This window comes from Syngnathoides biaculeatus, chromosome 10, assembly GCF_019802595.1.
Source record: "Syngnathoides biaculeatus isolate LvHL_M chromosome 10, ASM1980259v1, whole genome shotgun sequence".
Lineage (NCBI taxonomy): Eukaryota > Metazoa > Chordata > Actinopteri > Syngnathiformes > Syngnathidae > Syngnathoides > Syngnathoides biaculeatus.
The window spans coordinates 11,427,759-11,455,200 of NC_084649.1; the positions used below are offsets into that span (position 1 = coordinate 11,427,759).

At 40.5% G+C, this 27,442-nt stretch overlaps 1 protein-coding gene across 1 annotated transcript; it reads left to right on the forward strand.

Moving 5' to 3' along the window:
* The first annotated feature begins 528 nt into the window (after positions 1-528).
* On the forward strand, positions 529-26,599 carry LOC133507505 (sortilin-like). Its single transcript, XM_061832597.1, has 20 exons — positions 529-900; positions 13,125-13,187; positions 14,176-14,249; positions 14,330-14,432; positions 15,505-15,666; positions 15,784-15,857; positions 16,674-16,723; positions 16,800-16,927; positions 17,102-17,246; positions 17,370-17,525; positions 18,289-18,401; positions 18,483-18,585; positions 18,653-18,821; positions 18,899-19,083; positions 21,114-21,303; positions 21,564-21,680; positions 21,862-21,970; positions 23,208-23,320; positions 23,400-23,526; positions 23,616-26,599. Exons 1-20 carry the CDS (start codon positions 589-591, stop codon positions 23,628-23,630), a joined length of 2,508 nt encoding a protein of 835 aa, XP_061688581.1. The 5' UTR covers positions 529-588; the 3' UTR covers positions 23,631-26,599.
* The last annotated feature ends 843 nt before the right edge of the window (positions 26,600-27,442 follow it).

Here is a 27,442-nt window from a genome sequence, read left to right on the forward strand (position 1 = left end):
AGTTTTGGAGACTTAATCATTTCAACCATAGTGAAAATGAATTAATCATCTCAACCATAGTGAAAATGAATAAAAGAAATATTTAAAAAAAAAAGATACATTGTTCTAGACTTAATTGCTCCAAATGACTTGCAATCTCAAGCAAAATATTTTTAAACTTGCTCAGTTTTAATACTCTTGACTTTTACGCTATGTTCAATAAATATTAAACTATGTCAGTATTTTTCAAAGTATTCCATATACGCAAAATACAAATAAGAGTAGCATATGACTTTGGGTGTGTGGATTCTTGTTTAATCTTTGCCCCATCTCTTTGCGTCCCCTAGAAAATACCAGAGGTTAAGTTTTGTGGACTTGTGTTCCCTTGCAGAACAGTTGATTTTTAGTGCTTCCTGGAATCGTCAATTTCACAGAAAAGATGGGGGGGGGGGGGCGTTTCATAACGGATTTCGGCCTTTAAAATAGACCACCACGAGGCGCTAAAAGCTTGGGACATATTCGACGTTAAGTAGTCGAGGAAGAGTGTCCAATGAAAATGCAGGTTATTCTCGCCCTAGCCAATCAGGCGCCGCCGTGGAGGGGACGTTAATGAAAGATACATTTTTGGACACGAGGAGTCAGTGTTTGGGATTAATGAGGCACCGCGGACCGGCCGATTTCAACATGGTTTCCGCGGCTTACATTTTCACATGGAGTTTGTTTGCGTGCTCGCTGGCGAGACATTTCCACGCGAGGCAAAAGTCGTTTGCGGGGAGGCCGACGAGAGAGTTGAGGGGTGATGAGGAGCGAGGCAGTTGGGAAAAGTTGGAGGTGTCGGAACGCGACGGGGCAGGACTGAATGACCACTCATGCCCAAGTTTTCCTGGAGTCGAGTCAGCGATGTTAAACAACACTCACACTGTAAGTCACTTTTTTTTTTTTTTTTTTAACATCCATCATTATCCGCCCGAAAGTGCTTGCGTTGGTGCTTGAGGAGAAATGAAAGTTTTAACATGTACACTTTACAATTTTTTTGCATTAATTATACGCTCATAACAGACACACCTCCACACGTTAATGAGTTTTTTTTCTGTCCACCCCCTCCCCCAAAACTAACAAGCAAAGAAATAAAAAAAAGTGCATATTTTTGAATGTCATTTTGAGGTAGCTATCAGGCGATGTTTAGTCAAATGGGAGTCCTCGTTATCCGCGTACTGCAAAGATTTTGAATATTAGATGACCGTCCACAACAAGGCTAACTACTGTATTTGCAGAGCTAGATAAAGTCGTGAAAAATTTCATTGGTTTGCAAGTGCAGCTTCTCAAACCTCTTATTGTAATTGATAGCATTTAATACGGTATAGTTTACCAATACTAATGTCATTTAAAAATATGGCATATTCCACATAATTTCTATTGCATCTTCCGAGATGACTCTTGACAGCGCTGCTCCTGCGACCGACCAGGGTGGCTGGCGCTTGCTGTCAGTTATGCACATTCGTTGTTGGAGTGAAAAAGGTAGTTTTGACAATTTTTTTTTTTTAAGCCTCTCTCAACTTCTCTTCTCCACTGCGCTGCGGAAAGTCCTTCATTTTCCTCTCAGCGTTGGAACAAGCTCATTTTCCCCACTACAGAAGATAGAATAGTTAATTATATGAAAAGGGAGGGAGGCCACTTGGAACAATCATGATAGTGGAAGATATTTTTTTAAAGCATGTTAGTGATAACTGAATCAATAATTGATATTTATCAGTTTTTATTGGGCGATTGGGGCCCCCTGGAACTTTCTGGAGCCCTCGACAATTGCTTGTGTTTGTCCTTTTTGTGTGTGAGCACACACACACACACACACACACACACACACACACACATATTTGCCGATTTGCACACACATACACATTCTGTTCAGTCTGAAGCTTCAAGCGGCTAAAAGAGTTGACCAAAGGCCCTTTTGAAACCTTTATTATGGCTAATTAAAATTTAGGATTTACGATTTAGTCTTGTGAATATTGTCATTTGAAATCCAATTTGCCTATTCCTATAATTTCACTGTGGAAAAAAAAAAGGACACATCTGTTTGTGTATGTAGTAATCAAAGGGAACAAAAACACTCATTTAATTCAGAATTTTTTATTTATGTTCTCCCACCCTTGAGATGTTATATTTTCGTGGTGGAGGGGTTTGTGTGTCCCAATTATTCTAGGAGCTAAGTAGTCTGGGGCGTCACACCCTTGATAGGGTCACCCACGGCAAAAAAGGTCCAGGGAAGGAGCTCGAGTTGACGTGTGCGGTCGAGAAGTTCCGATTATACAGGGAAGAAAATGGGTATTTGAACACCCTGCTATATTGCAAGTTCTCCCACTTAGAAATTATGGAGGAGTCTGAAAGTTTCATCGTAGGTGCATGTCCACTGTGAGAGAGAGAATCTAAAAAGAAAAATCCAGAAGTCACAATGTATGATTATTTTTTTTTTTTTTTTTTTTTAACGATTTGTGTGATACAGCTGCAAATAAGTATTTGAACATCAGTCTATCTGCGAGAATTCTGACCCTTGAAGACCTGTTAATCCGCCTCTGAAAGTCCAGACCCTCTATGTATTATCCTGAATCAGATGCACCTGTGTGAGGTCGTTAACTGCATAAAGACACCTGTCCACCCATACAATCAGTAAGACTCAAACTTGTAACATGGCCAAGACCAAAGAGCTGCCCAAAGACACCAGAGACAAAATTGTACAACTCCACACGGCTGGAAAGGGCTACGGAGAAATTGCCAAGCAGCTTGCTGAAAAAAGGTCCACTGTTGGAGCAATCATTAGAAAATGGAAGAAGCTAAACATGACGGTCAATCTCAATCAGAGTGGAGCCCCATGCAAGGTATCACCTCGTGGGGTGTCAATGAGCCTTAGAAAGGTGAGGAATCAGCCCAGCACTACACAACAGGACTTGGTCAATGACCTGAAAAGAGCTGGGACCACCGTTTCCAAGGTAACTGTTGGTAATACACTAAGATGTCATGGTTTGAAATCATGCTTGGCACGGAAGGTTCCCCTGGTTAAACCAGCACATGTCAAGGCCCGTCTTAAGTTTGCCAATGACCATTTGGATGATACAGAGGAGTCATGGGAGAAAGTTTTGCGGTCAGATGAGACCAAAATTGAACTTTTTGGTCATAATTCCACGAACTGTGTTTGAAGGAAGACGAATGATGAGTTCCATCCCAAGAACACCATCCCTACTGTGAAGTATGGGGGTGGTAGCATCATGCTTTGGGGGTGTTTTTCTGCACATGGGACAGGGTGACTGCACTGCATTAAGGAGACGATGACCGCGCCCATGTATTGTGAGATTTTGGGGAACAACCTCTTTCCCTCAGTCAGAGCATTGAAGATGCACCGTGGCTGGGTCTTTCAACATGGCAATGGAAGGAAAACCAAGGAGTGGCTCCGTAAGAAGCATATCAAGGTTTTGGCGTGGCCTAGCCAGTCTCCAGACCAAAACCCAACAGAAAATCTTTGGAGGGAGCTGAAACTCCATGATTGTCAGCGACAGCCCAGAAACCTGTCTGATCTAGAGAAGATCTGTGTGGAGGAGTGGGCCAAAATCTCTCCTGCAGTGTGTGCAAAACGGGTGAAGAACTACAGGAAACGTTTGACCTCTGTAATTGCAAACAAAGGCTACTGTACCAAATATTAACATTGGTTTCCTCAGGTGTTCAAATACATATTTGCAGCTGTGTCACACAAAATCATTGAAAAATCATACATTGTGATTTCTGGATTTTTCTTTTGCGATTATCTCTCTTACAGTGCACATGCACCTATGATGGAAAATTTCAGACTCCTCCATGATTTCTATGTGTGAGAACTTGCCATATAGCAGGGTGTTCATATACTTATTTTCTTCACTGTATATAGTTGGGCTCACCTCCACCCACTGCTTGGGCTCTGGTACCAGTCCTCTTGAGAGGAGTTGGACTCTCTTCCACACTGGAGTTGCCACAGTGAGAGGCGCAGAGCAGGTGTGGATATTGTACTAGAGTCTAACTACAAGTGAATATACATTGTTGTAAATTTTGTGGAGCCTTGCACGCATAAAAAATCACTTTGTTTCCGATTTCAAAATGATTTACTTTACTTTATGTTTAGGCATGAATGTGGATTGACACAGCTCTGATAGGTCACCGTTCAAACACTCACGCAAACAGTGAGCGGACGTGTGAGTTATTGCGTGCGACCTTGGCCAATCCTTTTCATGGTCATTATGTGACCCGGTCAGCCACAACAACAGTCATGGAACATCACACATGCAGGCGCAGGCGCAGACACACCAGCAAACAGGACGACAAATCAGTCAAGTTGGACTTCAAATTCGTCTAGAGATCATGGCCACGCGTCTTGTTCTTCCCTTTGCAACGGAGATGATGTGTTTGGCTGACTGGGATTCATAATTAAGGCATGTATCAATGATTGAAGAGCGAGGCTCTTAAGTTGGTTGTGGAAGCACAGTGAATAGCACCACGTTGTCTTTTTGCCTCTATCCAAGAGCCTCCACTTACCAGACGGTGAGAACATTTCTGTTGTCAAAACTCCACAAACCATCCGTATTTGGCTGCTAACTGAAGGGATCGGGACGAATGACCTACATTACACTCATTGGCCAATTTATTTGGTGCACCTGCACAATCTTATTCACGTAAACACGAGTTCTATTAAATTTACAAAGTTAAGAATAATCAGTTTTGACTGAGATTGAATGAACCTCCGAAGTCAATCATATTGTTACTTGACAGTGCTTGACTTTGAAGTGCTAATTTGAAAACATTTCTGCCACAGGAAAATCTGTTAAAACTGCCACAACTATAAAATTTTCTCTACTTCGTAGTCAATTTTAAAGGTGAAATAATTTTCAACAACTGAACATTATTAAACAGGTATAGTATAAAAAGAAAATCAATGTTGTTGTACAACTATAAGGAAAACAATCACTATACCCACCGTATGATAAAACAAAAATAAAGTAAGACTACTTACCCATTGAAGATACCGCCAAACATGATAGATTGTTCAAAATCAGCTGTATTGGCCAAGTATGTGACAGGACGCAACAAATTAGTCTGCTTTGTCTGCAAAAATCATGGCACTTGTACATGGTACAGGTACAGTAACAATTTTACAAATTGTGGAGATTCCTCAATCCGGCGTAAAAATTGTGCCAAACATATGTGCGTTCATCTGAGATGACACGCTGTGGCGACCCCGAAACGGACAAGCCGAAAGAAACTTTTACCTCAAACACTTAAGAAGCCACGATGGTAGCCAAAATAATAAAGATACATTTTAACATCGTCGTATTAATAATTATTCCCGTCAGGGAAGATGTTCATTTTTACTGGATTTTTTTCAACAAACGTAACCATATTTTAGTACAAAAGGAATCTTTAAATAATAATTTGTGGATGATAAAAAAATATATACCTAATAAATTGGACTTTACTATAGGGTGACTGAATAAATTGAAGCAAATGTAAAGACAACATTAGGCTGCAAGCACCGACCTTTCATTTGAAAATCATGATCGATACAGTATATATGTTGTAAATGATGGTGTGTCCCTTGTTGCGCTTGACCGTAGGTTATTCGTGTAGAGTTGTAAACTGCAAAGAACATAAAAGTTGTGATTTCCCTCTGGGTTTACTGTCCTGCCAGCACTTTTCACTGCGGGCAGGCCAACAGCCAGTTAAGGCAGCAGCTATGATGATCGTTTGTAGTATCCATTACTGCAGGGGTCACCAACGGGGTTCCCGCGGGCGAATGGTTGCCCGCGAGGTATGTTCTAAAAATACCATAGGCTACAAATTGTTACTATTTGTGCTTTAAATTCAGAATCCGGCTTGCTTACCGGAATTAAAAATTTAAAATACCTGTAATGTCATTTACTACAATAAATTAAAACTAAAATATTTTATATATGTATAATGAACTGAGTCTGAAATTTGCCGCAAACAAGTCACATAGCCCTTCATGTGATCGGTGCTCACGAAGTAGCCCTCAGCCTCAAAAAGGTTGCTGGGATGTTACCTTAACGCTTTGTATGAACAGTCGTCATTGTGACTGGTTTTAGTCAAACTTTTCGACTGCAAGCTGCCCTGACTGCAGTCATTGTTCGTACAGTTTATTTAATGCCATTTCAGAGACATAATTGCACAAAATGATAAAATTTTTCCTTGTCCAGTGTTATGCTGAACATATGGATTGTTTTCACGTAACATCACCTGTTGTGCTGCCTCAAACGGCGGCCATTTTTTTTTTTTTTTTCATCCCTGAGCGCCGTTACTCATACATACGCAAGGTGGACGACATTGTGTTTCTAAGTGCATTTATTGAAGACGGAACTGACAGCACATCAAGTCCAGACTGACTACGAGGCTACCTGGCATACACAGATCATGGGACTCAGGACTGCGTCACAAAGGCGCTTTTTTGTGCCCTTACTCTATCTGACAGAAATCACGAAGGAGGAGCAGTGGGATCGGGGATCGGACACTTGTCTGCTCAAGACACTTCATAAATGGTTAGTTGTCTTATTTTTTTATAGTTGGGTTGTTATAGCTAACGAAAATTGCCTCAATATGTGCTGAGCTCTGCAACATCCGTGCACCATTCCTCGTTGATATAAAAGCATATTCCACCGCCTTCCGTTTTCCGTGTTGGCATACGGGTAAGTGTGCATCTAAAAAAATATATGGACACTTACCTCAATGCTAACACACAAAATGAAAGGCGGTGGAATATTATTTTTTGAATAGAGGCAAACTCCATTTATTCCATTGTTTTTTCAGAAAGTAAAACCAGTATATTAGTTCACCAAAAGCAAAGTGAAATGTTTGCTTAAAATTTGATGACAATAGCAGAAAGACAAAAGAATGAACAAATCTAGTATTTCACGAAATTCTTGAAGCTTTCAAATGACGAACAAAAAAGGATCTTAACTGTAATGTTGGCCTTCTGAATATAGTATTAATTAAGCTTGTTAGCTCGGCAACACAATCAGCACATGGAGGTTGAAGCTGTGCAGCGTGATAGCAGCGTCGGGCACTCGTTCACAAAGCCAAGTCTCCATGAAGTACAGAGCTGCACAACGTCCAAAGTCTTTCGTCGGAAGTGTTAGACGATGTCACCGCTTACGCAGCCGGACTTGTGTACCGGATCGCGGGGCTTTGAAAAGCGTGTCGACTAGCAACTCTGGGAAAAACTTCAGCGAATTGGTGAGAGTTCTTGAAAAAAAGTCATAAGAAAAATCAGAAGAAGGCTCTCTGATGGTTAGCAAGTCCTCTCTTTAGTACTTGAGTCCCAAGACGCCCGTGATACGCAAAAACACAAACAGTAACAGACAGCATTCCACAGGCTACAACACTGGTAGGCGTTAGGTTGAGAGGTTAAATGGCAGCACGTAGTGGTGTATGGGTAATTCAGTGAAAACAACCCATTAGATGCGTTCCCTTGCATGGCTAACAACTCTGCCGCACTCTTAACATGTGCTCCTGTTTAAAGTTACTTGCCCTAGAACAAAACGCCTCCAGAAAACAAATGTTGATCCCTTTCTGTGGTGCTACCTCCAATCTTTGCCGTATTTGCTTATCAAGGCATGAGTCACTCTCGCAATTCCACCGAGAATGACTGACACACAGAGTTCTGCTGGGTCCCACTCGCTCGTTTCAGGAGCTCAGTGAAACCTTCAGCTCCTGGTGACTCTCTGAGTTGAGAAAATGCTTCATGTGCCAAAAATCACAGACGATCAAGTTCATTTAGTCATCGTAGCCAAAATGAAGGCAGTCACAGTTAAAATGTGATTAATTGTGTAGACCCAGCCAGTAGTAATCAACAGCAATATGCTGGAATAGGTGGTGAATGGGATGTGTAAGGTCCAAGAGAATTTTGCATGTGCTCGTTTTAGTCCTGGCAGAGTGCAAGCCCTCAAAAGTGGGTAGGTTGTTCCTCATGTATGTTTTTCGACAGCCTTGACTGTCTGCTGCAGTCTGATTTGTGTCCTTCTTTGTGACAGCACCAAATCACACTGACCGCTTTTTGTAACAGACGCAAAATCTCGGGGATGATCGCTTGTTGTTGGTCAGTGATGGTAATCCCTACCAAAAATGCATAGAATTGTTAGCAGAAAAAATGTAACAGTAAGTCTTAAACATAATTTTGGAATTTTTCTCTTAGTAGTAGCCACTCTAGCGAGGATATTTTGACACAAAAAGACACTACAAAGTCACTGAGCAATGAAAAGTTACTGTAATGGAATAGCGCTGATAGAGTGACAGTTGTGCAGAATGATTATGCACGCTCTGTGTTCTGGTTGCGTGCAAGTCCTCAAAGGTAGCTAGCGGGGTACCCAAGATTTTTTGGCAGTCCAGATTCAGTCCAGCACCAAACCAGACTGACATAGACCTGACTCAGTGACTGCTGTGGAGAAGTGTCTCAATAGTTTCTGTGGCAGGCTGTGCTTTCTCAAAAGTCGCAGGAAGTACATTCTTTGTTAGCCCTTTTTGAGGATGGACTTTATTGGTCTCTCACTTCAGGTCCCGAGAGACCCTGACAAGCTGCCAGTTGAAGTTTCAGACATTGTGCAGTCTGAATAGTCCTCTAATCTCTGTCTACTAGGCTTTACACAATCAGCGTTTTTTGGGCCGCTCAGCAAGTTGAGAAAAAAAAAAAAAAAACTGATTCAGTCACAAGTCAAAAGTGTTTGCTTCCATTTTAGTTAAAAGGTTTGTCCTCCAGGGCAGTGGCCCCCAACCTTTTTATCATCGCTGACTCGTCAATGCTTTACAATTTTTACCACTCAATTTATTTTAATTACTAAACACTCCATGAATATATATTTTTCAACACATAAACAGCATGTAATGGGAGACCGTGACACCTGAAATGTGTTGCTTATGTCCAGTTTACTCCATTGTTTTGTTTTGGTTGCTTGTCACTCCAAAAAACTCCGCTTCACACAGATAAGGCAACAGGGTGTTCAGTGCCTTGGTGGCAATCTCTGGGTATTCATGCCTTAACTTTAATCCAGAACACAGGCAGAGTTGTCGTCTCGAAAATACGGTACCTTTTAAAGCCACCGTCGTTTGTGATCTCTAGCAGTTGATCTTGTCGGACACACATGCTGGATTCACCTCTCCCTTGGCAGTTTGTGGGTCCTTTTTCGTTGGGAAGTGGCGCTCGAACGCTTTTAATAGCAAAGACAGGTGATTGTGCACCAACTGGGAGAATGAATGTGCTGCCGCTGGCGACGACTTTTCTGAGAGGAATCTTTGCAGCGGCTCTCGTAATTCAAACACTCCTGCGAGCGATTTCCCTCTGGATAACTTCTTCTTCCATGTATAAGAGAAGCCGTGTGTATGTCCAAAAAGCTCCTCAAAAAGTCACGAGTTAACGGCTTGTGCTTTGATGTTAATAACTTTCTTTTCTTGGAAACTGTAAGCTCTTCTTCTCGCTCTTCACTGAGCCTTTTCCCCTTCGAAAAGAAATTTTCCAAAGATGTGTTTTTTTTTTTTTTTTTTTTTTTTTTTTTTTTTAAACCTCTTTTGCTAGGTTGTCGGGGTAAATTTTGGCGCTGAAGTGACTGAGATGTAACCAAGAGAATCCGGTCATTTTTTCAAAATAAAAGATTGTTCATACTTTGATAATGAATACAACGGAACTAATTGATTATTTCTTCGGCGGCCCGGTACCAATTGATCCACAGACCAGTAACGGTCCGTGGCGCAGGGGTTGAGGACCCATGCTTTAGGGGGATTTAAGGTTTGGACACTGACATAAATTTAAATTTTCAGTCAGGTGAAACAAACATTACACCATGACAGAAATAATGGGTGCTAACTTAGTGTTATTATTACTTACCTATTATTACTTTATTGTAATTAAATTACTTCGCACATGCCAAAACTTGAAAGTATAATTTGACAGAGCACCGGCTACTACTGTTAGTGCTAGCTGGACTACAGAGCGTTTTGTTACCTGCTTGTGAACTGTATTGTATTAAAAGTATTTGAACATCTTCTTTTCCTTTCACCTCGTCACATTAGGGGTCACCACTGCGTGTCATGAACACATATTTGTTTGGCACAGTTTTACGCCGGATGCCCTTCCTGACGATCATACTTCAAGCAATCTGTGAATGAATGTCTTCTCCCCAGCATCAGTGATGACCCCATTAGTTTTCCTTATTATTCACCACCCCACAATAAATTTTCACAATCTCTTGTTGTTGTCATCGGCATGGTAACGGGTGTATCCGGGTGAGCAAATACATTTGGGAATCCAAATGATTGGAATCATATGTTCCAATTCCATTGTAGAAAATCAAGGAGCTCGGCATGCAGTCTGTTTCTGCAAACACGTGAAAGAATGGGTCACTGTCCGGAGCTTAGTGAATTCCAGGCTGGAAATGTGATAGAATGCCACATGTGCAGCAAGTCCAGTTGTGAAATTTTGGGATTATAAGATTGCGTGTCTGGGAATGAGAGCAATTCAGCCGCCACGTAAACTGAGTGAGTGGGGTCAGCGAATCCTGAGGTGTAGTGTGAAGAGGACACCAATTTTCTGCCAAGTAAATTGCTACACACCTCCAAACAAACTTCATGAGCAGTTGAGATATGTTTTCTGGAGTGACTAATCAGGCTTCTTCATCTGGCGTTCTAATGGATGTGTTTGGCGGTTTCCAGCAGAATGCTACTTGTCTGTCTGACTTCTAGTTCTAGCAGTTTACTGTACCTTTTTAAATGATGATTTCTAAAGTTAAAGTTGCTCTTTCAAATGGTCCATAATTTTCTGTTTCCTAACTAATGTGCATTAAGATGAAATGATCCAGATGAAATAACACTACTTACTGATTAGCAGTGTATTTTGAATGGAATGATTTGCTATTCATCTTGATGCAGGAAATCTGTGTGATTTGACACAAGTGTCCCCCCACCCCCACGCCCACGGCCCTTCTCCTCGCTTTGTGTGATGTGGTCTAACTTGAGAGCGTTGGTGTGTTAGATCAGAGGCTGTGTCTGACCTCCTCTTCTGATGTTTTTGTGTGGGTAAACTTTTTAGTAGAGCGCAAAGGTCAGCGCTCGGAAAGAGAGGGAACAGGTAGCTCTTCAATGTGTTATGTGTGTTAGTACAGATATTTTTGTGCACGTACAGCCTTGGATTCATGATTTGGGACCTCTTTAGCAATCACATCATGGGTCTCCATTGTGTGGCTTTCAGTCAACTGGAGCTGGTCAAGTCAGCATAAATCCATTGAGAATTGCAGCTGAGCAAAAGTGCTTGCTGTTTCAAGTGTGAAGACATCTGACAGCAACATTGATTACAGATTACATTAAAGAAGCAAAGACAAATAGTAACTCCGCAAAGTGGCTTGCGTGAGTCTGCAAGTTGTTTGAGACTTTTTTTTTTTCCAAGATGGATTTCAGGAGGCTATTTTGCTACTAGTGAGAGATACCTGGATTACTAAATTTTTTTTTTAACAAAATACTTTTAATATATATTGGAAATATTTAATGGTAGGACGGTGGTTCAGCTGGTAAAGCGTTGTCTCACAGTTCTTTAATCCTGGACCCGCCTCTCTGGAGTTTGCATGTTCTCCCCATGCCCGGGTGGGTTTCCTCCGGGCACTCTGGTTTCCTTCCACATCCCTAAAAACATGCAATATTAATTGGGCACTCTGAATTGCCCCTAGGTGTGATTCTGAGTGCGGCTGTTTGTCTCGATGTGCCCTGCCATTGGCTGGCAACCAGTTCAGGGTGTACCCTGCCTCCTGCCTGTTGACAGCTGGGATAGGCTCCAGCACTCCCCTCGTGGGGATAAGTGGCTAAGAAAATGGATGGATAGAAATATTTAAGGTTTACAAGCCATGAAACACGCAAAACCCAAAGATGATAGAAATGGATTACTTAAGTACCTATTCTACGACCAAGTGCGCAGACTGCTCTTCACACAAATACTGTAGTTCCATTTGTTTTTAGGGCACGTGATGGCGTTTTGAAATGTCAGTAATTTTTATGCATCTACATGGAAAACTCCTTGGAATTTATAGCCCTTATGATCTTATTGGAGGATCTTTTTAACTGCAGCTTGTCAGAGAAGGGGTTCTCGAAGTGGCAGACAAAAGGAAAAGGGCCAGGAGATACGTCAGAGAAATAATACATTTATACAACTTAACTCTAATTTGAAGGCTTGTTTTGATGAGATTTTCTACAGGTGATATCAAATAAGAACAGTCCCCAAAAGACATTTTTTTTCTCCAAGACTTTTTTTTTTTTTTTCTCCTCCGAAACCCATCAATCCAGTATTCAAAATTCTTGGACTTTGGTTTTATTTGCGTTCCAACCAGATGAAGCATTTTGACAGTGTTATTTTTGGGAACTTGTCTCACATTGCTTTTCATAATCACCTCAGGACTAACTTGCTGCACTTTTTTCTTTTTTGGGGTCCACTCATAAGAGATACTGCACCCAGGTGATTTCAATTGATTGACTGCAACATGCGTGATGAATGATATAATATCCACACTTTTGCACCAGCCGGTTTGAAAGCACTTTCCGCCAGACATAAGTTTACAAGCGCCTGACTACCTTATAAACATCGTTCCCTCCCATGCCTATCACAAAAAAGCAAAGGGGGAACTTCCTCGTACTAAAAAAATAATTGCTAAATCTGTTGCTTGAGTCCCATACACTTGAACGCAAGTCCGGGTGAATACACTGGAATGTTGTTTGCTGCCATGTTGCTGATGAGCTTGTATATAATTCAACAAAGTGTTTTGCACTCACAGACAACTTTAAAACCTCCTCAACTACCGGTAAGAGCATAATAGTGATTGGTCCTGGCTGCTGCGGAGGGGTGTGAGAGCGTCTGTGTTCCTACTATGCTCGGAACACAACCGATGTCTCATTGTCTGCTTTGCTTTTTCATTTAGCTGAATGTAGGTCGCTTGCACGTACGCACACACTGACAAACTCAGAACCAAGTTATTTTGTACAGCTAGCTTGGACAGTTCTCTCTGGGTTGTCATGCATACAATGACATTTTTAGATACTGGACAATCATTTCTTTACCTTGTCTTTTTTTTTTTTTGTTACTGCAGTTCAACTTTAAAGTGAGGACCATGGGCTTCCTGTCACTTGCTTGGGTAGGAGATGAATCTGGGGTGAGTCTGCTTACGGGCATGACAGTTCTGTATTATAAAATAAACAAGGGTTAACAAACTATTGTCAAATGCTGCTCAATCTGTTTTATTTCGTTTTTTTGAAGGAAAAAAAAAATTAAAACTAGGCAGTATAAAGTGAATTTATCTGTTCTAGAGGGACAATGTTGCCGTCACAAATTTACTGTACATTCACAATAACATTTTAGTATTATGTAAACTCAAACGTGTAAAAATTTGCTCATTGCAAAACATAAAATTGATGGCGTGATCCAAATTCACCCATTTGCTTTTTATTTTTTTCTGCTGTCAAAACAAAGGCTCTTATAGGAAAGTATTAGTTAGTTCTTTTGCAGGTCCATTCAGTTCCAGTGCTTTTTTACAAGCATGTTGGCAGAATATTTGCAGTTTAAACCGTTAATTCGAACAGTTCCAAACATTACATTAGGCCATAGAACGACATACTGATCCTTGCTATTTACGACTAAACAAATTGCTCTTTGATGTGTGATCGAGGTGTGTAGTATATAATGGAATCGGTTTCATGACATAAAATTTTAAGATGTAGTAGCTGTCGTTCAAGTTAAAAAAGAAGTTAACCACTGTGTAGTGAAACAAAACCAAACTATGAAGTGACTTGTAAATTTGATGCAAATGCAAAATTCCTGTTAGCTAAGGAGGTAAAAGTCTCTACACATTGAGATTAAAGAAGGCTGATATTTGTCTGTGTTTTATTATTTTCAGTATTCGTGCAAGGTTGTGGTGACTTTGTCTTTTGCTAAGCAACTAGGACACATATATATGTACTAAAGTTGCTAGGCTCCATCACAATTTACTGAAAGTACTATTTTTAGTTTTAGAGCAATTATCTCATGCATTGCCACTCAGACTGTGCACAACATTTTCAGCACATTTTTCCACCAAAAATTTCCTCGGTTAAAGTTCAAGATTCCCCTGTAAATGGATATCACGAGATGTTCTCCCCTGACAGGTGATTCTGGTGCTGACCACGTTCCAGGTGCCTTTGTATGTGATGCGATTTGGCCAGTCGAACCTCTACAGGAGGTGAGCACGTCGCTAAAATGACACCACAGTACTCGTCTTATCCTTCGCATATCCTATATGCAGCTTTGTGTCTGTGTCAGTGAAGACTACGGGAAGACATTCACTGATGTGACACACCTGATCAACCACACCTTCATCCAGACGGAGTTTGGCATTGCTGTCAGCCCGGATCACTCTGGCAAGGTGCTCCCCTGAAATTGATTACATTTTTTTAAAAGCGCTTCATTTCTCATGCAATTGGAGGTTGTATAACTACGATATTTTCTCAGCTACACCTTCATAATGTGATGCAATTCAAACCAAAATCTGTGAGTTTGTGTGCCTATGTATGAAATTGTATATTGTTAATTCTCATTTTTCCTCACATTATCAAATATTAAACTGTGTGTCATTATTGCTGTCGTTGTTAGCACCCGTGAAGAATACCACTGATCTATATGGAGACCGGTTTCTTATATTTTTGCTTCAATATTATTTTTGATAAAGCACCTTTACTGGAGTTCCTCATATTGCACGGGTGTATCTTGTCACCATCCATCCATTCATTTTCTGAACCCCTTATTCTCACTCGAGCCGTGGGCGTGCTGGAACCTATCCCAGCTATTTTGGGGCAGGAGGCAGGGTACACAAAGAACTGCTCACCAGCCAATCGCAGGGCTCACACAAACAAGCAACCATTCACCTGCCATGCATATTTCTGGGATGTGGGAGGAAACTGAAGAAGATGGGCAAAAACTCAAGCCGGCATGGAGAGAACATGCAACTTGGACCCAGGTCCTAAGAATTCTGAGGCCGATGTGCCCACCACTCCTACACGGTGCCGTCATATTGTCACCTGCAAGTAGAATTGTATTTGGCCAAAATGGAACAAAACAAGGGCCTTGTGATGGCTTACCACACCCACCCGCCCCCACCCCTGGGACCCGACCGACCACGTAAGTGGTAGAAAATGGAAGGAAAGAAGTGTAGCCCACAGATGAACCATCAAGTTAGGATAGTATAGTTTTATGTTTTATGTAAATTCAGTGTTTATGTATATGTAATCTTTTAAATGAACTCAACCAGCCTTCTGAAATCTGTACAGAATGTACGTGATGGGAAACAACAATTGGGTTTCCAAACAAATCACTTCCCAAACTGTTTTCTGGAGCAGATTGTGGTCGAGAACCGAGGCATCACTATTTTTTCTTCGGGGTGGGAGGGGGTCTACATAGAAAGAAATATTTCATATACACCTTTGCATGTTTTCTTTCAGGTGATTCTGACAGGTGATGTGTCTGAAATTAGAGGATTCCGATTATTTCGCTCACGAAACTTCGCCCAGTCCTTTGTGACATCGGAACTACCCTTTGAGCCCTTAATTCAAATGCTGTACAACCCTGGAGACAGCAACGTACTTCTCACTCTCAGCGTCAAGGTAGCAGCAATTAAACTAGACCATTGTTCAATGGATGAATGCTTTTAATTTCAGTAGATGTAGATGATGATCGTGAAATAGGCTAAGATTTGATCACGTGACGTATTTGTCCCTCAGTTGGATTTGTGGATCTCAGAGGATTTTGGCGCCACCTGGCGGAGGATTCATGACAGAGTTTGCCTGGTCAGATGGTGAGAATTGTCACTTTCGCTCACCGATATTAGGTACACAAACAAGTTAATCACATCACTACAAGAGCGGTATAACTAATTCTTCAAAATTAAATTCACTGAATCCTTTTTGACGCGCACCAGTAAATTATCATAATAAACACTGCTCAATTATTACATTTGTTAATATACTTTGCTTCCGGTGCGAGGCTGTTTTGTATTGCGCTCATGATTTTGCACAAATGAACCTAGTGTAGTGTCCTGTTACTCTACATGAATAAGACATTTCAGTTATTTTAAATAAGTAAAGCCTCATCCCAATCTCTGACATAGAGGCAGTCTTGTTTCAGTTGGTTTCCTCAAGACATTCTTGCATCTTTGTGGTTGTTTTTCTTGTACTGTGTTGTTATTCCAGCTGCACACAATTTGCACCGCTTGCCCAACTATGGTTGCGTTTGTGCACCCGAGTTAACACGGGGTTGCGGCGTCAACCCGCGGTTGTTTTCAATGCATTTTGGGTGCATTACTATGGTGCTGCCCCACCACAGCTGTCATTTTGGCTCCTAAATTGTGTGACAAGGGAGGGAACAGAGGCTGCTGTTAGACTGACAAATGATTCAGTAACAGTTTTTGCAATTTGTAGATATTACACAGCCCCCTCTCCGAGAAACTGTGCCCTTTCCCTCCTACTAAGACAGCACTTGGACAACATCCTGGAATGGGTATTTGGCTTAAAGTAACCACAAATCCAATATGTCTGCTTTTAACATTGGGTACTCTTAAATACTGCAAAATTTGACAAACCAAAGTTCCAATGTTCCTTGTTCTCGTGTACAGGGGTTCAAAGAATAGCATTTACTTCACGACAAACTACAACGGATCGTGCAGTAAGTGATGTACTCGTAGTTGCACATGCGCTCACACATTCTGGAAAGCTTCATAATCCCTCCTTGTATCTGCCAGATGACAAAGGAATGTTGGAGTTAAGGAAAACGACAGACTATGGTAGAAGCTTCCAGACAATCGCAACAAGAGTGTACTCGTTTGTACTAGGGGGTCGCTTTGTTTTTGCCTCCATTATGACGGGAAAGGTGAGCGTCTGCGGTATCCGTCTATTTGTCACCAGTGTCACAAAAGTTCTTGTCTTAACCAAGAATAACTGTTTTGATGGTTTTAGCAGTATCATTTTGTGTGTGTACAAATATGGTGACGCTTTTGTTCGTGGATGTTTTATTTCATTTTTTTTTTTTTTGTTTTTCAATCAGGACACTGAGCGCATGATACATGTCTCTGTGAATGGAGGAGATCTATGGAACATAGCTCAGCTTCCTGCAGTCAACCATGAGCAGTTTTATTCCATTTTGGCAGCCAATGAAAACATGATATTCATGCACGTGGATGACCCAGAAGGTCAGAACCATGCTGCGAAAAAAATATTAATAATACTGATAAAATAAATTATGTCAGTGCAATAGCAAAAATAATTCAACTTAGTACATTGCAGCATTCAAATATTGTTTGTGTGTCACCCAGATTCTGGGATTGGAACAATCTATGTGTCTGATGACAGAGGAACTGTGTTCTCCAAGTCTTTGGAGCGCCATCTCTATACCACCACAGGAAGTGACACTGACTTCACCACCATTACTTCACTCAGGGGTGTTTACATGACCAGCGTACTCACAGCTGGTAAGCCAATGCACTTAATTACATTGTGGAAAGTAGTGTTTGGGGACCGCTTTGTCCAGGGTCCATAAAACATATGAATACACATACAAAGTTTGTGGGCACTTTCTCTCAAAAGAAATTCACAACATTGATTTTTTTTTTTTCAACAAACTGGATTTATTTTTGTCATAAAAAAGGACCACTCTCCTTTTCAAATTAGTCATTTAAGTGAATACAGAAGAAACAGGTACTGTTATACTGTAACTTTTGGACATTTTGAACAGTCAATATCCTGAAGCCCATAATTTGCTGAAAAGGCACAGTAATTATTAGAATTACACAGTCTGGTACAGACCTCTGCCAACTCTGAAAAATTGTCTGACTGATTTGACAAAAAAGTGTCAAGCAATTTCAAATTGGTTATGTAGGTGGTGGTAATTCTATTTATACGGTAAGTCCACACTGTAACTTTTTCCGCTGCAGTTCCGTCTGCTGGGTAACTGCCTCAGCCTCAATGCGAGCAGACTGTAACATGAAAGTAAATGATTTCATCATGGCAAAATTTAATCCTCCTCACCACTGCTCGTCTAACAATCAACATTGCGGTTTGTTTTTTTTTTAATTCTGGTAATTAACAAGCTAAAAAGCCATGCAATTCTCAAAGCATCAACCTTGCTTTGAGGAGGTAGTAGCATGTTTTAAAAAATGTTCAAATATTTTTAACAGTTTGCAGTTTATTGTAATTAATGGAAGTAAATAAGAATAATAACTTGCATCTATGTAGACGGAGTAGTGGAAACTATGATCACCTTTGACCAAGGAGCGCGATGGCAGAGACTGCGTCAACCGCAAAACAGCCATTGTGACACCGAGACCTCCACGGACAGGCCGAACAGAGTGAGACATGACTAAATGATGCACACATCACTCTTCTAACACACACAATTAGTCATGTTCCACTTGTGCTTGTCTTTCCAGTGCAGACTCCACATCCACGCCACCTACAGCACTGCCATGAAGATGAATGTCCCCATGCTGCCACTCTCCCAGCCGAGTGCAGTGGGCCTTATTCTTGCTCATGGTATCAAAAACTGATATTATATATATATAATTTTTTTTTATGGTTTTCTATAACACGGTCTCTTCAGGCAGCGTGGGGGATGCTGAGTCTGCTGTCATGCCTGACATCTACGTGTCTAACGATGGTGGCTACTCGTGGTTCCGGTCCCTTACGGGTCCCCATCATTATGCTATTTTAGACTCAGGGGCTCTTCTCGTGGCTGTGGAGCACACCAACTTACCTGTCAACCAAATCAAGTGAGTACAAGTTTAGCGCTGCAATTTTAGTCACGAGCAGCATTTGTGATTTTAAGGTCCGGCTCTGTTCCATGCAGGTTTTCCACTGATGAGGGACGGTGCTGGCGCACTTATAACTTCACCAGTGACCGCTTCCACTTCAGCGGTATGGACAGTGAGCCGGGGTCTCGCTCCTTGAATGTCAGTTTGTGGGGGTACAGGAACGACTTCACCAAATGGGTCGTGATCACCATCGACTTCAGGAACCTCCTCACCCGAGACTGTGAGTGATTATGTGAGAAGTTGTTGGTTTGTTCTTCTTCTCAGTACTCAACATGAATGTCGTACCAGGGCGGCACCGTCCACTGGAGAAAAACTCCTTGTGTGTTGTTACATACTTGGCCATTAAATATGACTCTGAAGTCTGAGTAAGAAGGTAGTTGGCTTTGAGCAAGACTGATTATTAGTGTTGACCATTGTTTGAATTTGAGGGATTCCAGTCTGTACTCCATTTAAAAGCGATTCTCAATACAGATTGTTTTATGTGTCATGGTCAGAAAGGTTAGCAAAGTTTAAACAAGGGGTGTAGAAATTATTAATATCCGTTTTCTTAGCAGCCTGTAGCAAAGACTATTATGAACATTTGACTCAGGGTTTTCTATAACCAGTATCAATATCAAGCCTCGGACCTAACTCACCCAATTGACTTAATAGTCATTAAAGGCATTGTTAAAATTGAGTTTTTCCATGTCAAATGGATTATATATGCACCGTTTAACTTCCTGTTTTAGACATGTAGCCTTTTGTTTTGATGTGTAAGCATCGGAACCCATCATTTTTGGCATGTATGGTAATTTAGCGTGCCTCCAGTGAAAACGAAAGTAAAACTGGATGCCAAGAGAAAGAGTGATGAATGAAACTCAATTCTCTGTAAGACTTTCATTCCTCATCCCTACCCAACGTTTAGGCAGTGTGTGTGTGTGTGTGTGATACTGTGATAGAACATTGTGAAATTTGTCCCAATTCCTTGTGATGTAAAGTTAGTTTAGTAGTTTTTGATCACTGTTAAGCTTTTAATGCAGGGGTGCCCAGACTTTTTACCCCAAGATCTACTTTTGATGATGCTCCCAAACGGTTTTAATGTTATGTTGCCTCTGAAATTTAAAAGGCAGAATTAGCTTTTTGTGCACTGTATTGTCTGTGCTTTCATCCTGTATCAGGCTGTACCAAGGTGGAATTTTAAAATCACACACCATCTTATCCTGCACTTTCTACTTTGGCTTGAGACCAGACCTTTCCCAATCGGGGAAAAAAGAAAATCTCGTCCAGTTTAACCACTTTTTCCTTCAATTATTCACATACTCCCGACAGTCATTGCATCTTAAAACAACAGCATTTATTTTTTTAACTTTTTCCATTAATATTGAAACTAAACATAAGCAGCATGTCTAACTCGTCTTTGCCCTACTTTACCCAGACTGTGTTGCTAACTAAAGCAGCAGCGGTGGTGGCCGCTGTCATTATAAAACACATTGATGGGCTGCATAAAGTACTGTAATATTTGTAATTATGAGTGTACGTATTTAAGAGCGGGGGGTGTAAACTAAAGTAGGAAAAAGAATGGGGCAGAGCAGCAGTCGTTGTTAGAGAAAGTTCCGTGTGCTGCCAAAAAGAAACCAGTGGCATCTTTCTATTTTTTACAGTACGTATGTGAATTGTGCCATTGGATGTAACAAGCAGTCATCCCTCACTCATTGAATCACATTGCAAAATGCCACAAACTGAATAGGTGTATGTTATATTTTCAATTTGCATTGGATTTTTTTTTTTTGCGTGCGCAACGTAGAATATCTGCAAAGAGACTGCATCAGTGGGGCACAATTGCACATGCGCGCACTTTAGAGGGAACATTGGCTGACGACCTTTTTTTTTTTTTTTTTTTTTTGGGCATGCCTTCCCACGCTCGACTAAGACTGATTGAGCACCCCTGTTCTAATGCAACTGTTTCTTTCGATACGCTTATGTTGCTTTGAAGACTAAAATAAACATTAAAAACCATCAGTGCAAGAGTGCAACCCACCGTTTAACCCAGTTTTGTTTGCCGCTGGCGTTTGGTACGAGAACATCTATGTGCACGTTCTTCTTCATTGGTTTTTGCAACTTTTTTCTTTGGTGTCGCCGGACGCTAGGCATCGAAAAGGAGCTGGAATCTTTAAATTTGAACAATTCCAGGGGAACCGGAATGTTAGTGTCTGTTCTCGTCGGTTCTCGCTACCCAACTCTACTGATTATCCACTTCTTGTGAACATGCAGGTAACGACGAGGACTATGTGCCATGGTTGGCTCACTCTGTCGACCCTGACAGCGCCAATGACGGCTGTGTGTTAGGCTACAAGGAGACCTTTCTACGTTTGAGGAAAGACTCTGCTTGCTGGAACGGAAGGCAGTTCAATGGCAGGCAGCTTCTGTCTCCTTGTGCTTGTACACTGGACGATTATCAATGGTATTGTATATCATTAGTTATGGACAAAGTTGTGTTTTAGCTAGAGTTTGAGTGTCTGCTGTTACTCACAAATGTCACATAAATTCCAGAATATACTCTAGTTGTCTTCTCATCACCCCTTGTTAACGCTAGTACAGTTATGCCCGCTCATTTTTTTTTTTTCTGAGAATGGAAATCATGTCATACAGAACAATTAATGTACTGTGAAACGGTGGTTGGAAATTACTGCATTAGAACATATTGAACTCTTTGTCCCATAGTGACTTTGGATACTTCCGACCTGAGAACAGCTCTGAGTGCGTGGAGCAGGAGGATATGAAGGGCCATCCTCTAGAGTTCTGTCTCAATGGAACCACTGAAGAGCTCCAGACCAGTGGGTGAATATCACTTGCTCCTTCATCTATTTATTTTTAACAATAGCATAGTTTAAAAACAGCAGTTCAACTTGTGAAGCAGTTGTCTCTTACAATAAGGACAACACACAGACTTACACAAAAAGTATACATCTGGCTCAGTTACATTTTGCCGTTAATGGCGTGCCATCGTCCTTCATTTAAGTTACCGGAAGATTCCAGGAGACCTGTGTGCTGGTGGATTCCAGCCAGTCAGAAAGGAGACTGACCTGAGGAGGAGATGCACAAGCGATGCTCTTCATCCATTTTCTCTGGTTTGTGCCATACATTTGAAATATTCCGACACACTGGACATCCAAATACTCTTATCCTTAGCAGATACATCATCATCCTGCACTTGTCTTGTGACACTGCTACAGTGTGTACCATATTTCTTCAGCTAGCTGTCTTCACTCGACCAGCCTCAATGAGCTTTTACCAATTTTTTTTTTCAATCATTACAATTCTGACTAATTTGTACAAATATACCATAATTCCCGGCCTACAGAGTGCACCTAGTTATAAGCCTCACCCAGTACATTTGTAAAGGAAATACCATTTGGTACGTACATGCATACGCCGCAGCTGTGTAAAAGCCACAAGTGCCCACATTGAAACCCACATTGAAACATGAGATTTTTACAAAGAAAGACGTTACACAGAAAGTTTAACACTAGCGCCGCCACGCAAGTGCTAGCGTCACGCTAACAGGGCCGGTTGAGGAAAAAAAAAACCATACCGGTAAAAATCACTGAGACACGATATTAACCCGCTAGCGCAGCGCTAACTGGGCGGGACCGGTAAAAGTCACTTCCTCAGCGCATATATTCCATCGGTCTCACTCTTACCTTTTCCGCTCGAGTGCCCCTTGCGCCAGTTAGGAAAAAAAAATGCACAAATTAACCGCATCATCGCATAAACTGCAGGGTTGGAAGCATGTGGAAAAAAGTCGGACCTTATTGGCTGGAAATTACGGTATATTTTTCTGATATTAGCAGATTTTTACAACATACCAGTGTAACAATCTAAAAAGAATACTATTCAAAATACAGCATACCAGTTTAACGATCTAAAAAGAATAGTGTTCAAAATATTTTGGTCGTTTTTAAAGTACATATTACATGTCTATTGTAATGTCCATGTCCATTTTCCAACTCGCTTATCCTCGCAAGGGTCGCGGGAGTGTCAAAGCGTATCCCAGCTAAGATTGGATGAAAGGTTTATTGTATTTTTAGAAAGAAAAAAAAATACGGTACAACATTAGTGTTAGAATTCACTTTTCACTTAGTCAAGTATAAGTCTAGTAGAATGGCTGGAAAATAGCTGGAGTAGAGTAAGTAAATGCCAAACCTCTAATAAAATCCTATATCAAACCTGTAGTTGAGGAAATAAACCCCCTCTGGTAACTAATTAATGAACTGCAGTATATTTTCTTAAGTATCGAGTTTACAATGGTAGTCAGAGTGCCATTAACAGTTTAATATTCACATCCTGTCCCTGTCTTTCTGTCAGGCTGAAAGCGGCTCACTAAATGCTGCAGTCATAGCGGTGATTGTCATAGCCATGCTGCTGATGAGCACTGTCATGGGGGTCTGGGTGGTCAAGAAATATGTCTGTGGTGGACGGTCAGTCGGCTCCATTTCTCCTACCCACCATTAAATTATGTTTTCCTGCCTCTCTGATATGCGGTAGTGTCTTTATCAGGTTCCTTGTGCACCGCTACTCTGTCATGAGGGAACACGCTGAAGCTAACAAGATCGAAGGCGTTGACGATGTCGACGCCCAGTACATGGAAACGGGCATAGCACAGTACAACGAGGATTCAGATCAGGTATCTTAAACGGTGCGAACTGTCGCTTTTTTTTTTCATGGGTGGGAAGAACTTTTAAACTGTTTCCTAACATTTTATTTTTCCCGCAGGACCTCTTGGAATAGGTTGGACATCGATTGTTACCCCATCCGTTTTTTTATTAATGCCTGAGAAGCGCACTCTTGCTTGTCCCACATGCTGATTATCATCTGCTTCTCAATTTTTGCTCTTCCTGGTGGCCGGAGGACGCAACGGCAGGGGGGTGAATTACCCCAAGGTTGAGCTTCCCACAAAGACAAGACCACAGAGACATGCCAATGGAATGTGGAGGGGTGGGGGGTACAAACTCGGCACAGAACAGAAGAAAGGCTCTCAAGTCCCTGCGGAGCTTTTATTTTTTCTGTCAGGATGTTGGAGCGTCAAATCGTGCTCTCAGAGATGCTGCAGGGGCATGAGAGAGGTTTTAGCTTACAGTGTTATGGAACAATTAAGTCATAGAATATTGCTACTGAAATAAGTCCTAAAAAATTTTTGTTTGCCAATTTCAAACTAATTTTGAATTCTGAACATTTAAAACTTGCCCATGAACACAGTCAATGTAGACATTGCATTTTGTAGTTGTAGCGCAACTGGGCCGCGTTATGTTTAAATACTATTTTTAGTACCTTTACAGCTTGGATGTCTTGAACTTTTTTTTTTTTTTTGTAGAAACAAGCACTTTTGTTATTAGCATTGAAATGTCGGCTCTCACAGTCGATTCCCTCCTTTTGACTAGACAGCTTAGTGTTTTGTTTTGTTTTGTTTTTAAGCCTTTTAAATGATCAGAGGGGGGCGCACTTTAGATGTCAGCCTTTTAACCATACAGTTTGCTTTTATTATGGATGCTCAAACTACACATTTTTCTTTCTTTCAACAAAGTCAACAAATGTCAGAGATAGAGTACGAGTAATAAAATAAAATTTCATTGTCCTGTATTAGGAGTAAGAAATAGTAACAGTTGACTTATTTAATGTTGTTGAGTGACGTGAGAATTCTGATCCTGATGAAGTACATAGATATAAATACAAAAAAAAAAAAATATTCTTGTGTGCCCCGGAAATGTGTTGTAAATTTCTTCTTTAATTTGAGAAACACATTTGGACAGTACAGGTCAAAAGGTGACCGTGATTTTTTTTTTTTTTTTCCCCCATACCCCTTGCTTTCTCTCAGCACAACCATTCATGTTACTGAAGTGAAATACAATTCTAAAGTTTGGAATAAATTTTAAGATGCTCTACAGTTTTTAGTGGGTAGACAACATGAAGCGTCATCGCTATTTTTCAATCCCCATTTTGTGTAATGAAAACGAAAGACTTGAATTTTTGCCAAAGCACTTTGATTGTTTCATTTTCTAATTGTTGAGATAAATCCATTATAGCCCAGCAGTTAACAAACATGAAGTTAATCCTAACTTAAAAACTTCACTTGAAATTTATTTAAAGATACATTTCCCCGCATCAATCAACGCGTGTCACAATATTAAGATGGTACAAAGAAAAAGTCAACTGTTTTGTTACTATGCGTACACTCTATACAGTATTTTTATGATACGGTACATACTGTCCATCTAATATGTAATATGCAGCCAAGGCTTGTTTCCTCTAACAGAAGTGATTAATATCCCAGCAAATAAGCTATATCATGTAGAGCTGGCCTTATTAGGCGTTTTCTCAAGGACTGTTTGTCAGTTATAAGGGCAAGTACAAGTGCTTGATGTCTCTTTATATACTCGATAGCTCTTTACTGAGTTCATGATTAACATTTTTTGCACTGTATCTACACATCTGTGAGGGGGGGGAGATGCATTCTAGCCACATAAGTACCATGACTGTCATTCATTTCTTGATAGGACTAAGGAGGAAGAGTGTTTGAAATAAAAGTATCACAAAGCACGGATTCATACACATTTGTATGTATCTTTTTAATGAAGTTATTGATGAATTAAATGTTCTCTTTCACATTAGTTTCTGCTCCATTTTTGTTTAAATTGTGCATGGATGTAGTGAATGTATCTATCCATTGTGTTTAATGGGCTAATTTCCAGGTGGTCAAATTCACTTACCGCGGTATAATAAAGCTTTCTCATAAACTACACAATGTTGTTTGCCTGTCGTTACAAGATTTTATTTACTTAATGTAATGTCTTGAGTGTAGTGAGTGACAATCTCTGTTATTAGTGCTTGTGGCATCAAAGATGGATGCGCAAAAGACATTTCAGATGAAAGTAAGGAGACATCTATGGTTTGTGACTCGCCTCTGTGGAGTTTACATGTTCTCCCCGTGCCCGTCTGGGTTTTCTCCAGGAACTCTGGTTTCCTCCCACATCTCAAAAACAGGCCTGGTAGCTTGATTGAAGACTCACTTGGATATAGGTGTGAACTAGGCCGTGCATACGACAATGTTAGCTCTTCTTTATGGCAGCAAGCTGCGGTGCGTAATCAAGTATTGTACCCAAGTAAGCATATTGGTACTTTCTAATATGATTCAAGTAAATTCCTTGAGTAAGAAAGAACAGGGGAAACAACTTTAGTGACTAATGTCTGTGTTATAAATCAGTATGAAATTCATATGTTGCTGAACAATATCACTTAATCTAAAACCAAATATGAAATGAAATCTAAGAGGGGAGATTTTACAATAAATAAAATTAAATGTGAGGACTTATTTCGTGACGTTCTTGGCCAGGACACCATTGTAAAAGAGATGTGATTTAACTAGTCTTTTACCTGGTTTCTTAAAGTTTAAATAATAAAAATCTAGATCCACGGGGATAGACTCCCTCCTATAATTGGTAGGTGGCTGTGCTGTATTCAAAAGTAATGGATCACTTTCAAGCTCATGTTCAATTGTACGGCACACAGACCTGCCACCATTTTATTTTTTGTGGCAGTTGATTTGTACAAATGTTTTCTTTTGGGTTAGGGTTAGTGTGGGCTCAATATGGACAGATTTATTTTCCATCAGAATTTACTTCCCAGTTACTCAGTACTTGTTTTTTCACTCAGTACGTTCTTTTAGTCAAGTAATTGTTTGCAGGACTGCTTTTTTTTTTTTTTACTAAAGTAATACAATATTTGGTTATGTACCTCTTTTTCTTGGCACATTATACCTTGGATCTGTGTAATCTTTGCTTTGTGTAATATGATGATCTCCCCTTTGGCCACTGATTGTCATCCACTGACAATTGTGCGTGTATAGAAACGCAATGTTCTGGTTTTTTTCAATAAACGTATGAAAAAGTCATAATCTTTTTTTTTTTAACTTTTCTGTCCTTTTTCTATCACAACTTGTCGCACATTTCTGTATTGTAGGATAGGCCTATTTCTGTATGAAATAGTAGTATAATGCTAGATTTATGTTTCAGCATTTTTTATGGTCACTAAGACTTTTTATGATCCACATGTGTGTGCTTTTTAAATTCAAATAAAGGTTTTAAAATAAAGGTGAAACTAACGTCTTTGTGTATTTGGTAAACCTCGTCGCTGGCCTGTTGATTATTGCTGCTGTAAAGCCTCGTGGGAAATACATCTTTCATATTGTCACAGAAACATTTTGCTTAATCTTGATTTTTTTTTATATTAGTTTAATATTTGTGTAGGATTATGATCGTTCCTTTACTCTCATCTGTTCCAAGAAGCAACACATTTTTTAAATTGTACTTGCATTCTGTGTGAGTGAATGATGGCCATAATTAGTCTAGCACTGGCAAACTGTTCAAAAATTAAGTGTGTATGTGAGTGCATCCATCAGCGACTATATCGTCCTTCACCACATTCGAGGGCATTAATTACAATTACTGTGTCATACTACTCGGTGGAAGCACGATGGAGCAGCTGTGACGTGTTGGCCTCACAGTTCTGAGGTCCAAGGTTCAATCCCGGCCATGCTTGTGTGGAGT